General features: G+C 42.9%; 1 protein-coding gene across 1 annotated transcript; it reads left to right on the top strand.

The window, feature by feature from the left end:
* The first annotated feature begins 2,674 nt into the window (after positions 1 to 2,674).
* On the top strand, positions 2,675 to 15,096 carry LOC120724273 (BTB/POZ domain-containing protein KCTD16-like). The gene is made up of 2 exons (XM_040016379.1): positions 2,675 to 4,448; positions 13,835 to 15,096. The coding sequence occupies exons 1-2, from the start codon at positions 3,626 to 3,628 to the stop codon at positions 14,284 to 14,286; spliced, it is 1,275 nt and encodes a 424-aa protein (XP_039872313.1). The 5' UTR covers positions 2,675 to 3,625; the 3' UTR covers positions 14,287 to 15,096.
* The last annotated feature ends 809 nt before the right edge of the window (positions 15,097 to 15,905 follow it).

Genomic DNA, 15,905 nt, shown 5'->3' with positions numbered 1-15,905 from the left:
GAAAAAAAAACTATAAAACTGAGTCGATCAAATATAAGAAAATGGGTGCAGAACGACAGGTTTGGGTTTTTTTGTTTGCTTGTTTTATTTACTTAGTGCCACAGTCACAGCAAAGTTCTGCTTTCTTGTACAGTTAATTATGTTTTGCGTGTGTTTGTGTGGGTGGGTGGTTTTTGGTGGAGGGTGGTATTCGTGGTTGCAAGAACATTTCCTCTCAGTTTTAAAGATTTAAAGAGTGTTTACTGGTGTGTAAACTCAGGTATGATGAAACACTGTGTTTATTAGTGTACTACTGCAATATCTGTTCACTTTTTTGTTTTTTAAATTGAACCCATGTTTTATTTGTCCAAATGATTGAACCTGATCCAATATAAGTTACACCTAACGTCAGATTGTTATAAATATGCTGGAATGCTTGGGTTTAGTAGTTAAATAAACGAATAACTCATATCTAGAGATGCAATTTCCTGGTTTAATTTGTTTACCGCCCTCTAGGGGCTAAAAAAGGGAACTGTGCGTGTTCGTTTTTATTAGGTAGGCTAATAGTTAAGCTGTTATTAATGGGCGTCATCAATCAAAATATTCATGTTGAAATTTATTATGAAGCAAGAAAAAGATAGTTACCAAAAAGCTAAAAGACAGTTCCTACACTGCTTATGCAAAAAGCTGCAAAACACATATTGGCCCTAAAAAAAAAAAGCCGGTTCACACTTCTGCCTTTTTATGTGGAAATACAAGTGGATGAAAAGTGGGCGGGAGAAGAGGAAATCGTGTGAGGCAGGTTGTTTGTGCATGGGGACAATAATTCTGCAGAGAGGATCAGTCCTATATTATTTTCCCCTCTAAAGGCTGCACAAGAGTGCATAAATTCAATGCCTGTCAGTAAATTTGCACAGTAAAAGAACAGCGTTTAACGAGTGAACGGGGACATTCATCACCGAGCATACGTGTGTATTCAGATTTACAAACGAGTCTTTAATAATTTAAAAGAGATATTTTGTGCATGCAGTGCGAGCTGACCTGCTTCAAAAAATTTTTTTGTCCAATCAGCCCACACCACAGATTACAATGCACGAGCTTCCGAAGCCCACAGCTGAGAATTTAATGTTACAGCTCATACAGATTTCTACTTCACGCTCAGCTGAGAGACATATTGTCTTACATTATTCATGCTGAAGTTGCATGAAATTCAATCCCTTTCAAAAGATAGAATCTAACCTGGGAGCTCTGCACGAACAGGAAATAAAGTGAAGACAGGAGGCAGGGAAATTGGCTTTAATGGGAGGATGAGTGAGATGAATAAGAAATAGGATCTATAGCACACACAGGAGGAGAGTCATCCCCAAGTACATTTTAGGGAATTAACTCCAAGTCGTTTTGTTATACAAGTCAAACATCGCCCTATCTGCACATGTGCAACTGCAAACAACCTGCCTTATACAGTAAACTACACCTTATGATGCTATTCCTTATCTATAGTGGCGTGCGCTTCAGTGTTGAGGGCGCACAAGCCTCAAAACATCAGGATATAATTTCAAATGTAAGCAGCAAAGCCCTCACATGACAGAAAAGGAGATCAGTATGCTCACTGTAGCTCTAAATCCCCACTGTTTGAATCCCACTCAGTCCCCTGCGGCTGCTTAGCAACCCCTCTCCAGCACAATATACTCCGAATTAACAGGGTAAAGCGTGACCGCTGCCTCCTCACAACCACGAGTCAAGGGTGCTCTCCCATCACCAACGCCTTCTCTCAGCACTGCAGCAATAAAAGCCGCGGCTTTATTACATCGTGGATCCAAAACCAAAACAACATGAAAAGCAAACACGAGACACAAAACAGTGTGAAACGTGGCTGGGGGCTCCGTGTGATGTGGGCAGCAAGATTTATGGGATATTTCACGCACAGCGCAAACAGGCAAGTACGTTTCAACTTGGTATCACAGATTCGGGTGATTGTGAACCCTTGAATGGCCCTCTCTCCCCATTTAAATAATTTCTCCTACACACATCTTATATTATGCACAATATATACAACAGGAGCTTGTGACCTACATAGAAATGCACATGCAGATGATGACATGCGCTGTCAATCCTTCACCTCTGCTTTGCACCTCACATCATCCAAACTCGATTTTCCACCCCAAGAAAACTTGGCTTCAACGCAGTGTACTCTGATGACTCTACGGCAAATTCACTGAGCAGGCCTTAAGCACTATCACACGTCCCCAAAACCTCAGCCCCCCTCTGCTGCTATATAATCCAGAATAAAATGACTCAGTAATGAGGGTTCCAACTCTATAAACCGCAGGGAGAGCGCACTAAACGGAGACTTCGTTATGATATACATGTTCAATTACCATTATAACACGTGCAGAAAAAAGTAAAAGTGTTCATTAATGCATTTCTTAATTTTTTTTTAATTAGTTCCTTTAGTAAAGAGATCAGTTTCACCGTGATGTCTGACCCTGGTGCTCAAAGGTTCAGTCAGAGTGCCGCTCAGATTCTAATTATTGCTCACTCAGCTCGAGTTTTCAAGCGTAACACCGGACAGGGGTGTAGTTAAGAGTGTAGATCACGCGCAGCTGTCACACACGACGAGCTTTCAAGTGACACAGCGACACCTTACCCCACCTCATCCATCTCACGGGATAAGCACGTCAGCTAAAAGTGTTAAATGTAAATTGGGACTGGACGGAGGGGGGGTCGCTCCAGCAGAAGACAAGAAAGAGGGGATTAATCTGTGATGTTAAAATTGCGTCACACCTCATCGCCAGCTGCACGTCGCCCGTGGCCGGATCAGAATTTCATGAAAAATTGCACAGATCCCCCCCCCCCTCTCCTCCCTCTCTCTCTCTCTCCAATCATCCCGCTTTGCGTCCATCAGCTGAAAATGTCATTTTCCTTTAAGATGATGTAAGACATTACTACACGGGACGATTTTTTCCCATTCTCTCTCTCTCTTGCACAGCTTGGAGCAACGTTATCTTGAGCCTGCCGCCGGTCCAAACATTTCCGCACTCAGCAGTTTGGAGAGATGGATGCGCGCAGGAATCCCGATCCCATCCTCCTCATCTGTGCCAGAAACCTCCTCGCGCGTTTCAGTATCTCAGGAGCCGGGAGCTTGGCAGCAGAGCGATGAGGTGCATGCACATTTGTTTTTTTTTTATTCTTTATTTGAGTTTATCTGGCTGAACTGAGGGACAAACGCAAACCAGTGACGCTCTCCACTGAAACTTGAGTGGAGATGTATTTACTTTTTTGTGCTGTGAAATTTCTGAGTGAAGTGAGTATATTACATTTATCTGGAATCAAACTAGCAAATCAACGGGGTGGATGCGTGTAATTCGACGCTGGTTAGGATAATCGATTCCATTCAAAAGAAAAAAAGAAAAGGATGCATCGTGGTGGGTAGGCACGTTTACGCACGGGGTTAAAGGATGTACTGTAGACACACCTTGGGATTGTTCTGTCATGAGATACTGGATGCGAGTGCTGCAGCTTGCATCGAGACTGTGTGTTAGCTCTGAGCGCATCGGCACCGTATGCAGCTACACCCTACACCCTGAACTTCTGGGACGTTTGCGCTCCGTGATCGAGACTCGGATTTCTTACAGGATCGGACAAAATGGCACTGAGCGAAAACTGCAAAACGCAACCCACAAAGGAGCAAGGCTCGGTGCAAAACCCTCCATCGGATGTGATTGAGCTAAACGTGGGTGGGCAGGTGTATTACACTCGTTATGGTACACTGGCAAGTTTTCCAAATTCTCTACTTGGGAAGCTGTTCTCTAACAAGAAGGGGTCCTCGAATGACTTGTCCCGGGACCTCAGAGGACGCTATTTTATAGACAGAGATGGGTTTCTGTTTCGGTATATCCTGGATTACCTTAGAGACAAGCAAGTCGTCCTCCCTGATCACTTTCCTGAAAGAGGAAGGTTGAAAAGGGAGGCGGAATACTTTCAGCTGCCAGATTTAGTCAAACTTTTGTCATCCGAGGAGTCAAAACTATTCGCAGACGACTTGTACTACAGCGATTTGGATGATGCGTCGCAGGGCAGCGACCAGAGGTATTATCCCTCCTACTCCTTTGACAGGAGGTACGGCTACATCACGGTCGCCCTCAAAGGCGTTTGCGCAGCGGGAGGCAGAGAAAATCAAAGTGATGCCAAGGCCAGAAAGTTACCGAGAATCTTCATTAGTAGCAGAATTGGCTTGGCGAAAGAAGTGTTTGGAGACGCCCTGAATGAGAACAGGGACACGGACAGACCTCCGGACCGATACACCTGCAGATTTTACCTCAAGTTCAGACACCTGGAGAGGGCGTTTGACATGCTGTCAGAGAGCGGCTTTCATATTGTGGCCTGCAATTCGTCCCTGACCACGTCCCCGATCGCTCATTACCCGGATGACAGGGTCTGGTCCAATTACGCACAGTACATCTTCTACCGTGAGTGAAGATTTATTCCCCCTCTGTTCTCTTAGAAGTGCTAACAAGCTGAGCTGGAGGCTTTCTGACCTTCAGGAGTAATCATAAGGCAACCATCACCAAAGTAAAACACAAACAACCCCAAATACGAATTAAAAATAAAGAAAACAAACGATTAAACAGGAACTAATGCCCTCCCCTCTCGCCCCCTCTAATAAATTCACATCCACATGTAATGCCTATCAGGAAGGGGTTTTTTTCACATGAAAAGACCATCCTGCTAGTTTGCCACACGACAGTCAGTGTGATTTGAAGATTTACAAGGGTTGCTCACACCGCCAGGAGGCACGGTCGGATTGCAGCATTATCCTTTTAAATATTTGCATCCCTTACAGTGACTGACTTAAAACATGTGTTCTGGGTCCGAGATAAGAGGCAAACCTGCCTACGGCCCTCGGAGGAGTTGAGTCACAATGCTGCTACACTTAAAGTACACATGCGTCATGCGTAAACATGTTTTATTGCTCACATTTTTGCCAGCCGCTGGGCGATGAATAATATAGCACCAGCGGGGAGGGGGAAATCACATGGATGCTGCTACTGCCGCTTGTCTTGAATCAGCTTGTCTTTTCTTTTCTTTTTTCTTTTTTTATTTGGAGACAAAGTTTGTTCATCAGCAAATAACCTAATTAGCTGCAAATATGGCTTGTCCCGTTGCGGAGGGAGGAGTTGGAGCATATGGCCAATTAAAAAGCACTTTGTTCATTATTCTGAACGACTCCCCTTAGAAGAGCTGAATTAAATCCAGTTGGTGGGTCAGAGTTGGAGGTGCAAGGTGGACTGAGGAAGACATGACATATGGTTTGGTAATGATTTACCAATAGCTTTGTTAATACGAGGTAATTATCACAGAGGGCTCTGCCTTGACCTGAGAAAACATCCAACCAGGCAGCTAGCAGGGTTTTCCTGAGTCATTCAACATTCTGGAGCACAACAACATATGGTGTAGGTGTTCACCCCATTCCCCATTAAGAAACACTGTTCTGGGTCATGGGACAGCAGGAGGTGGAGAGAAGGTGGGAAGAGACAGAGGAGAAAATAAGAGCGAAGAGCAAAAACGGGAAAAGAGAGGCACAATGTAAGAAGCCAAGCTGAAGTGAAGGGAAGAAAGGGGAGGCTGGCAGATGGAGGAGAGAGCTGCCGAGCGGGAGGGATGAGGGAGTAAAAGTTGCATGAGACCTGGCCATGGGGAGAAAGAACTGAGGCAGAAAGAAGAGAGAGGCAGTGGGAGCAAAAATAGATTAAAGTAAGGATCAGACAGGGAAGTTCATTGAGGCCGTGGGAGCGGGGAAGGGGGGGGGGGGGGAAAAAAGAAAAAAACGGGGTGGTAAAACATGGAAGCAGAGGGAGAGACAGGCTGGGTTTTCATTAGAAGACAGTGGATGAGGGGATAGCACAGCGATAGATAGATAGATAGATAGATAGATAGATAGATAGATAGATAGATAGATAGATAGATAGATAGATAGATAGATAGATAGATAGATAGATAGATAGATAGGGTGATGTATAGGCACATCAAAGGTAGACAGGCGGGACAGGCCTTTCTTCCCAGCAGCACAGCGGCCTGCATCCACTCTCAAAACTAATACTGTAACCTGATTCTAAATGTGGGACGCTGGCTGGCCTAGGGCAGGTAGTCCTAAGCTAAGAATGCATGTAGACAAGTGCACCTTCGGGGATGGCAGAAAACAGATGTGCTTTGTTGTTGTTTGTTGTTTTCAGCTGAACATTTTACTGCTCTCTTTTTATATACCCTCTCCTCCTTCTAACAGAGACTCACATAGTGGGGAAAATGGTCAGAGGGAGGATGGGTTTGTTGAGTCTCTAAGAAGAGCAATCCAGCGCGGTAAGAAAAAAAAGAAAATGGAAGAAAAAAAACGGAGGACTTCCTTCCAGCCTGTCAGTTTCTAAGCATCATCCGTGTTGCTCTTCTTGTTAAATGCGTCAGTTGTTTTCTGGCTCCACTGTCTGGCAGCATTAGTGTGGACTCCACATATTCATAATCTTTTCTGTTAACAGTCAGGGGACTTTTTCCTCTCATCATGTTAAGACACTCTTATCTCAGTTATTGTCATCCTCACCTGCGTTGTAGAATATGCTGCCAGCTTCTCCTCAAACTAAAACAAATGATATTTTCATCTAAAAGGGCAATCTCCTCAGGAGGCTGCAGCCATGATGAATGATTCACATTTAACCAAGCATGACTTGGACACCTTTTGAATAAACAACTGAAACTGCTAATGAACACACAGAGCGAACAGGACTGGGATCAGTACTTTGCTTTTAGAGGCTCATCCGGTCAACCGGGATCTTGCTTTGCAAGTTAGTCATAATAGCAAGGCAGTAAGGTGATTGAAGTCATACATAAAAAGTCATCATGAGATGAAAAATATCAATTATTTAAAATCCCAAGTCAAAACTGTGCAATTTAAAAGCTAAAAATGATTAAATCATAAGTAAAATATTTGATAAAAGTCAAAATTATAGCTTACTTAATCAAAAGGAGAAGAGAAAAAACAGAAAAAATGGGAAAGATCATAAATTTTTGAGTGAGGAATTTAAATGTGGACGTCGTCATATTCTGACATTTTCAATTACACCCTGTGCAGAGAAATTTGACTCAGTACATCAAAATATTAACCTACTTTGAGCATTTTAATTATATCATTACACACTTTTCACCCCCCTCCCTTTGACTTGCAGAAATGGCCTTATATAAGCGATTCTGTCAAGTGACATCCCAGGCAGAGACGTAGGTTGTTTAGCATGATAGACATGTTTGCTGTTTTCCACTGGTAGTGACAACATTATCGTTGTAGTGATTAAAAACTCTAACCTCCCAGCTGGCAATTGGGACCGGTCCCCTCACTGCTAATTATCTCCGGGGAAAGAGGGGAGTGCTGCTGCTAATTAAAAAGCAATCTGTGATCCCAAAATATTTCCTCAACTGCCGTCATCCACAGAGCAAGAAAAAAAACAAACTCCCTATTTAAAGAGACACTCTAGGCACCATTACACCATAGGAGAACTTTCAGCCAATTCATAAATGAAAACTAGCTGTCATCTTGGACTAAATATCATCCTAGCCTGCTCATCGGCGAAACCAGAGACATGCTCATCTTTCCCACTTTGAAAGAGCGGTGCAGAGAGCCTTGTCAAAATGGGAGATTTGTACAGTAAAGATGGAGGATGATTGTACTTCCTCTAGTCTGTTAATATAACTGTGCAGTCTTCATTTAAGCTGTGAAAGAGATGATGTTTGCCCATAATGGCTCCTGAACAATGGCCACAAATCGGCAGGGAGAGACAGTGAAAGTAATCAATTGCTTGGGCGTAATGGAGGCAGAGATTGGACCGTCCCTGAGCTCCCACGGAGCCTGGTTGGAGTCTGGATGGATTGGCAGCGCCTACAAGAGATGGATGATGTTCCCATGAATAACTCATACACGTCTTAAAGAGCACCTGGGCGGAAAAATGGTTGGAAGCAAGGCGAGGTTTGTGTGCATGTGCCATTTTTTTCCATCTCCCAAAGGTAACCGAACTTTGTGCGTGACATCAGCTCACGCAGGCAATCTGCTCCACCCTGGGAGTAAAGTATGAGTTTATTAAACATCTCAAAGGGAAAATCGAGTCTTTGAAATCAATCGTTCTTTGAAAGATTATGTTGTGGCCTGTTTTGCGGCCCTGCCGCATGGTTTCTAAATGTTTGACCTTCTACAAGCTTTTACGATTTCTACCCAGTTTTAACCTAATTTTCCTACAACACAAAGAGCTAGAACCCAACATGAAAGCTGGAATTGTTCATGTTTAAGACTGTCTGTGCATACTGATTGTCCTCTGGTTTAAGTATACTGTAACACAAGTGTGTGACAAACTAATAAAGATTGTCATTGATGATGGATTTTAATCAGTCTTAAGCAAGTTGTACACTGAAATGAAAAGACTGGTCAAGCTTCAGATTTTAAACTTTGTTGCTACTTACCATGTTTTACTTCAGACAAACTGAAAAAAAAAATTTGAGTACATATTTAGGTCTTCACATCACTTTTTTACCGAACATATATGCAAATAATCACATTTTTAATAACTGCCGGGAGGTTTCCTGGTGATATCTACATGTATTAGTTAGAAAAATTGCCATAAAGTGTGTGAAATTCTACAGTGCATAACTTTAAATGCTGTTTACTTGGAAAAAAGTTCATTCTCATACTCTGAGCCAGAAAGAAACCGTTCCAGTTTTATTCCCATCTTTATTCCGAAGGTCATTACACATGGGCTGTATTCATACATCATTCATAGCCTGATTTATAGAACATTTTGTTCCAAAAAAGATGGTGAAAATCTATTTTTTTTCTAGCTGTTGAGAGTTTCTTTTCTGTTTTATTGAGTAATAAAACCCCAAATTCCCTCTGTATAGACCCTACAGTCTATATCAGCAAACTGAAACACAACTTTTTTAGCTGACTTCATCCAATAAAATAGATTGTTGTTCTGAAATATTTTGTGCACACTGCCTGGGATTCAGACATAATTGTTAACCGTTAATCAGCTAAGGAGGTTTTATGATTGTATCTAACCCTTTTCTCATATTTCTCTGAAGACTCTCCCCCCTTAATGGAATTGTGCAGGCAGCACTTACACAGAAGTTATTATTTTAGTCTCTGCTTCTGCTATTTCTGCTCTTTGAATCTGCTGGAGAGCAGGTATAACAGCTCTTTCTGTCTGACATTTAACACCTTTACGATCCCTCCAGAGATACTTAATGGCTGCTCGGGTGTGAAAGTCTTCACATTATGGACAGGACTGAGTGTTTTCTGAAGAAAAGGGGATCCCCTGTGTTGGTATGCAGAAGGAGACCGTTGTATATTAGTCACTGGCATGTTATAGGTTTTTTGAAGGTGTGTGGCATTCTGCAGTCACCAACCAGTTCATTGGGTTGAACTTTTGCCTTTAGAACATTTTTCGTGCCATAGACTGAGATCTGGTGACTGTGGAAGTCATTTGAGTACAGTGAACCCTTTATCAAGTTCAAGGAAGCAGTTTGAGATTATTTGAGTTTTGTGACATGAAAATCCTGCTGCAAGCAGCCATCATGGATGGGTACACTGTAGTCATAAAGTGATGGACATGGTCAGCAACAATACTTTAGGCTGTCTTTTTTTAAAGACATTTTAAAGACATTTTAAAGACTTTATTTAATCTTGTTACAGCAGCACAAGGGTCAGGAAGAAAAAGTGAATTAGAAACATATTATAAAAAAATAAGATGAAATAGGTATAATAGTGTACAAAAATACGTACAAATATGCACAAATTGTTACTATATCGAGTAAGACCCTGTATACTCAATGCTCATGTGGAACTAAGGGACCGAAAGAGTACCAAAAAGTCCCATTGTTCCATTTTGATGAGCCCGTTTGAACTGTAGCCTCAGCTTCCTGTTCTTAGCTGATGACACTTGCACGTGCTGTGGTCTTCTGCTGCTATAACCAATCTGCTGCCATGCCATGTAGACGGTGTCTACATGTCTAAATACACCTAGCTGCTGACATGTGATTGACTAATTTGATATTGGAGGCAACAAACAGTTGAATGGGTGTACCTAATAAAGTGGCCAGTGAATGTAGTTGATAAAGTATGCACAGTCTCGTACTCAAACTCATTGTTCAGTGTACTTTCTTAGATTTCCCTCTTTGACTAAAACCAACCTGACAGGGAGAGGGACCACAAACCCCTACCCCCCACGTTCTCCTGAGGCATCATTTAAGGGATGAATAGAGCACTGCAAACTACTCGGGACACGTCCTCCCTTCATCTCGCTTCATCAGTGCTTGTGCAGAAGAGGGGTGTGGCTCTGGGTCAGAGGACAGGCCTACAGGGAGAGGCTGATATAGACATTTCAATCTGCCTGCTATGCTTGTTCATCTCCCTGTCAGGGAGACACTCAGCGGACAGCCACCCTCTGACTCGGGAGGGGAGAGCACCCGCTTGTCATTAACAATCAGCCAGTCATGCTGTCACTGTCCTCATGGAAGGGAGATAATTTCAGCCAGAGCAATGAAAAACAACAAGCCATGCTTTGTGTCCTTGAATTAGGTCACGTAGTCCTTTTTTAGGACGGGTTACCCCAACTTCCCAGCTCTTTCTCATCACTGCTGCCAATAATGGTTGTTTCAGTACATTAGGGTGGCTGCATGGAGGTAATTAATATTGACAAATTCAAATGTATGCAAATATTACAGACTTTATTATACACGGCAGGAGGTTTGACACAAACTGCTGAAGTGATACTTCTGCGGCAAATAAGACTATCTTGGTGAAATGGATTACCCTCTCCGTGTAAGGACAATCGCTGCCTTTGCAAGACAATTCTTTATTTTTCTGCTCCAAGGACATGCTGACCTAAATTGTGAGCTAACAAGCATGTAAACTACTTCCTGAGGCAGGAAGATATATATATATATATATATATATATATATATATATATATATATATATATATATATATATATATATATATATATATATATATATATATATATATTTGTGTAACTGGATATAGAGGTTGAAAAATATAAGATGAGAAAGTTGTATGAGCTTACTCTCTGAATAGCTGCATGACGCATGAATATACACATTCATCCTCCAACACCAAGTTAATAAACGGGCCAATTTTCTACATTTTTTCTTTTTTTCTTTTTTTTGTTTTGCTTCACGCCCAAAGTCTTGGCCTGAAAATATTATTTCATAAGAGAAAACACAGCAACTGAAGCTTCATACTCTCAGGTCTCACAGGCTTCTCTTGTGTTTGCACAAATAACAGACAGTAATGAAAGTGAACAGAAGCAGACGTGTTTATTTCAGAATTTTTAAAGTATCTTTGTGCCTGACTCCAACAGCTTTGATGTGAAATGCTCTTTGTGTGTGTGTGTTCCAAACTTTCATCCGTGCAGATTGAGGGCACAGTTCACACCATATTCACATTTAAAAAGCAGATCTGGGTCACTCACATCTGAACGGGACATAAATTGCATTCTGGCCTTGTGGATTTGTACTATAGCAATGTTCTTGTTGCCTTTTTTTTTTTTTAAAAAAAATTATTTTGCCTCTCAACTTTCACCACACGATTGTGCAGAGTCTCTTTCAGATTGCATGACTGGAGCACAGCGCTGCTCTGCCTTTAAAGCTGCCATCATCAGACACCCCTGATGACTCAGTTTAGGAGCACAGTTAAAACCATCTCTCCTCCTCCCCCCAGTGTCTGGCAAGAATTCCTCTGACATTTTGCATTTGAGTTTGTCAGATCGCTGTGCCTTCAGTCATGTCCTACTTTTCTGCCATTTAAAACCTTTAAACACCTATAAGCAAATGCACAGTTCGCCAGAACCGTGTAAACCTGGCCTCTGCAGGCACGGGGACAAGCGTTCCCGCTCTCCTCAGAGGTGGAGAGGATACCCAGTGTGACAGGCCTGCTCGTGCCCCGTGCTCTGTGCAGAGCTCGACTCCCTCTCTCTGTGTTATTTATGAGAAGTGCAGGCACAGCCCAAGTCTGAGGACCAGCCCTAGTCAGTTAATGTGGTTGGAATATGAGCTCTTAGACGGGGTGTATAGATCTGAGAAAAAAAGACAAAAAACACATTACAATCAATGGCTTCCCTGAAAAGATACCAGAGTGTATAACACCCACCCAGTTGTTTAAATGCACCTGTGTTTCCTGAAAGTCTCTTAGTTGTTTACTGACTAGGCTCTGACAGCAGAAATAAGAACCTCACAACTTCTCCCCAAACGCTCAGATTTGTCTTTGTGTTACTGGCTGCGTGGCAAGAGCCCATTTCCGTATCCATGCTCCAGCAACATGAATTGTTATGGAAAACAAAAATAAAAAGGCAAAAACAGGTGCTTCTCAACCTCATCGGCGGCTTTGATACAATCCATTCCCCTGCATGGGCTCAGAAATTTCATGCTGCTATTATTGGGTGTTGGCTAGTTTCCTAAACGGGTTTCCCCCTCTGGACTACAGCATCCATCCATTTCGAAACAATGCTCAGCCTCCTCCTCTTGATCCTCCTTGCTAAAGAGCCTGCATCCATTTGCCTGGTGCTGTTTGTCTGCCGGATTCAGTGGGATTCATTATGTGGAAAGGGGAGGGGTGGGATTGGCATGCTGATTGGCCTCTTTACTCATGGATTAGCCATTAAAAAGCTGTTAGTGACTCTCTCACTATCAGCGCAATGCAATCATCGTGCTACAGATAAGGTCATTATTACTGTCTGCGCAGAGAGGTTAAAATCCCCCTTGAACTATGCTCAGTTTAAATTGGCGCGTGCACTGGAGGGAGTAATGGACAAATTATTGCTCCCTCTGAGATATCACTGCTATGTGGTCTGTATGATAACACTGGGGGGAAAGCCATTAATATGTTTCTGTGTCCACGAGTTTATTCCTCATATGCTGGTGTTTACGCATTTCAACCTAAATGAGACATACTGTGGCTATTTTTGGGAATGAAAGACAGCTACAGTGTTTGCTGCCTTTACTTGAACACTTCACAAGCCAGCGGGCAGTACTGTACAGTCCATAATTAGCCGTGTAGGAGGATGTGAGATGAGACAAGAAGAAGGTACGGGCAGAAAAACAAAAGACTACAAAAAAATCTTTAGTTTGTACCTGTTTGCTGCTCGCTGCAGAGCGTGAGTCACTGTTCCCAAAATTCATGATAAGAGATTGCAGCACATCAGAGGTCTACATACATCCACCCATCCTGCAACATGCACTGACCTGACTCTAACCATCTGAGATAAATTGTGCTTTGTTTGCCTACATTTTCCTGGCCCGGTGGCTCCCCCAGAGGTGTAAAACATAATCCCAGACTTATTTGACTGAGTGATCCGAAAACACAAAAATCATGCGCCACCTCCTTGGCAGCCAGGGTTACAGCTCCAATAAGAAGCTGCAACATCAGAGCAGATTGCTTTGGCTCCGAGACAAGCTTCGCCTTGGGAAAAGGTCTTTAAGGGAGTCGCACTGAGCTGCACTGAGCTCCGAGGTTCTCCTTATCAGGGGATGCAATATGCACAGCCCACCAGCTCTTTGAAATTCAGCAATTAAATGTCAAAGCCAATACCTCGCATGTTCTTACAGCTGTGGCCTTTTTTGAATAATTGAAAGATACTCGTGTGGACACCGAAACTGCTGTGCAGGCATTTGTCAGCATTTGCTTGTTCACTCCAACTGTTTCGGTCGATTACTGTGGGGATTTGTCTCCGTAAAGACTGTTTGCGGTGGTTTTCTGCAAACTGCATGTGGTCGGACCCCACTGACAAACCTTTTTGCATTGTCTTGTAGGCGGACCTTCTCGGTGGTCGTCCTCTCACTGTGACTGCTGCTGCAAGAGCCACAAAAGCGAGCGCGAGGGAGAGAGCGGCACATCCTACAACGACCTCTCCACGTCCTGCTCCGAGACCCAGTCAGAGGCCAGTTCCCCTCAAGGAACAGTGATCTGCGGGCCCGTGAGCCGGCACTCCAACATCCAGACGCTGGACCGGCCGGTGCCTAAAGGGCCGGTTCACATGCTGCAGCAGGCGGAGATGCGCCGCAAGACTGACATGCTCCGTGTGAGAACCTTTGGAGTGCGGGAGCGAGAGGCTGCGAAAAGGAAAGCGAACAAGGAGAAGATGACTCCCGAGCAGGAGCTGGAGAAATGTATCCAAGACTTCCAGCGCATTAGGATTCCCGATCACTTTCCGGAAAGGAAGTACATGTGGCAATCAGAGCTTCTGAGGAAGTACCATCTCTAAATATAAGAGTGGAGGAGAGGCAAGAGAGAGTGAGAGATGGTGCCGTAGTATCATTTAACCATCAGTGGAGAGCATTAAACTGCATAGGCAATACACTGCACCCTCTAAGACACATACTGTACTAGAAAAAAAACAAAACAAAACTGTGGCCACTTTCCTGCCAGGATGACTAGCCAAGCACACACAGTATGAGGCAGTGTGAGTCATTTATTTGTGAGGTATGCACAGTGTTGTGTACGATATGCACATGTGTAAATCAGGTTTCTCCTGCTGGGGCTGACATCACACACACACACCCTGTTCTCGCTTCGCGGAGCTGAGAGGCAGGAAACACTACCACTGACAACAAAGCAACCTCAGGGGCAACATCATTTCAGTTCATCAACTCACCACATACTGTATGTGCAATAGCCCACAATAGCTATTTTCTAAATGGATGTACCCAGGTGGTGCTGTGAGTTAGCAACGGATTATCACTATACTTCACCGACGCAACATATACTTATAGTACGCTTTGAAAGCAGCACTGCATGTCATTTCACTCTTATCATAATTATGCAATATCAAGCAAAGTTTAAATTCACCGTTTCGTGTGACAGGTAAAAGTGGCGTGTCAGGACCGAGGCTGACTTCACCGAAGAAAGCACTGCCTAGATCTGTTTTGCCATTGTGAAACTTTTTGTCCATTGACGTCATTATGTGTTGGATAGCTGATGTTGTGTAGGTAGAGTGTATAATGCCAATGGATACTGATCTAATCCTTGATTGTATGTGTGCATAAAAAAAGTAAATAAATGAGTAAGAATTCTGTTCCTTCACAATGAGCCTTCTTCAAAACTTTTACAACTTTTAACAAATGATGACCTACTTCAGTACTTACACTCGCTATTTTGTTTCTAAGAGTGCTTTAAGAGATTGATATAGCTTCTGGGTCTGAGAAGCCAACGCAGCAGTACCTTTAACCTGCATTCCTTCTAATGGCCAGCAGCTCATTTTGTAACTCATGGTGGTTATTATAGTCAGAAAGAAGGATTATCCAGGGTGTGTGTGTGTGTACTTAGTTTTACAGTTAAACCTGCCCCTCCCTCATCATGTCCTGTCTCAAAGCACCAAGACTCTGATGGCAAAAACGAGACGCTATTTCTATCTTATATATTGTCTGTGGTTTACTTTAACAAGTATAGCTACTGAAAGTGCCCGAGTACCTACGTAGTGCAACCTGGTAACTTGTGAGGTCAACAAAGAGGCTATTGTGCACAGATATGAATAGAGACGTACCTTCAAAGTTTGGTTAATTTTTCATGCCCACCTTGAAACTGGTGATCCTGCTTTCAGGTTTTGAAGTTGCATGATCATCCGGTACTGTGTGAAAGCCTCGAGCCACTCCTCATTTCTTTATATTTTACTTCGAATGAGCATAGGGTGCTTTGTGGCCTTAAAAATTTTGAGGAAATTGGACATGTAGTGGCAGGCCTAAAAAAATAAATACATTCATGTTCTTAAGAAATGGAAAAAAATCCAAAAGAACAAACCAAACAGTCAAAACAACACAACTGACAAAACTGTTCATCTGCTCAAGTTCCTCAAAAGTTATCCTGCTAATATATCTGGTTAGCTAG

The sequence above is a fragment of the Simochromis diagramma genome, unplaced genomic scaffold, assembly GCF_900408965.1.
Source record: "Simochromis diagramma unplaced genomic scaffold, fSimDia1.1 OVJJ01000685.1, whole genome shotgun sequence".
NCBI lineage: Eukaryota > Metazoa > Chordata > Actinopteri > Cichliformes > Cichlidae > Simochromis > Simochromis diagramma.
The sequence above is the reverse complement of the archived record's forward strand: the minus strand, read 5'-3'. Positions and strand labels throughout refer to the sequence as shown.

Bases quoted from the DNA above. Each gene is read 5' to 3' on its own strand.
- LOC120724273 (XM_040016379.1), top strand. From the start codon at position 3,626: ATGGCACTGAGCGAAAACTGCAAAACGCAACCCACAAAGGAGCAAGGC. The intron at 4,449-13,834 runs GTGAGTGAAGAT...ATTGTCTTGTAG, and splicing joins CGCACAGTACATCTTCTACC to GCGGACCTTCTCGGTGGTCG.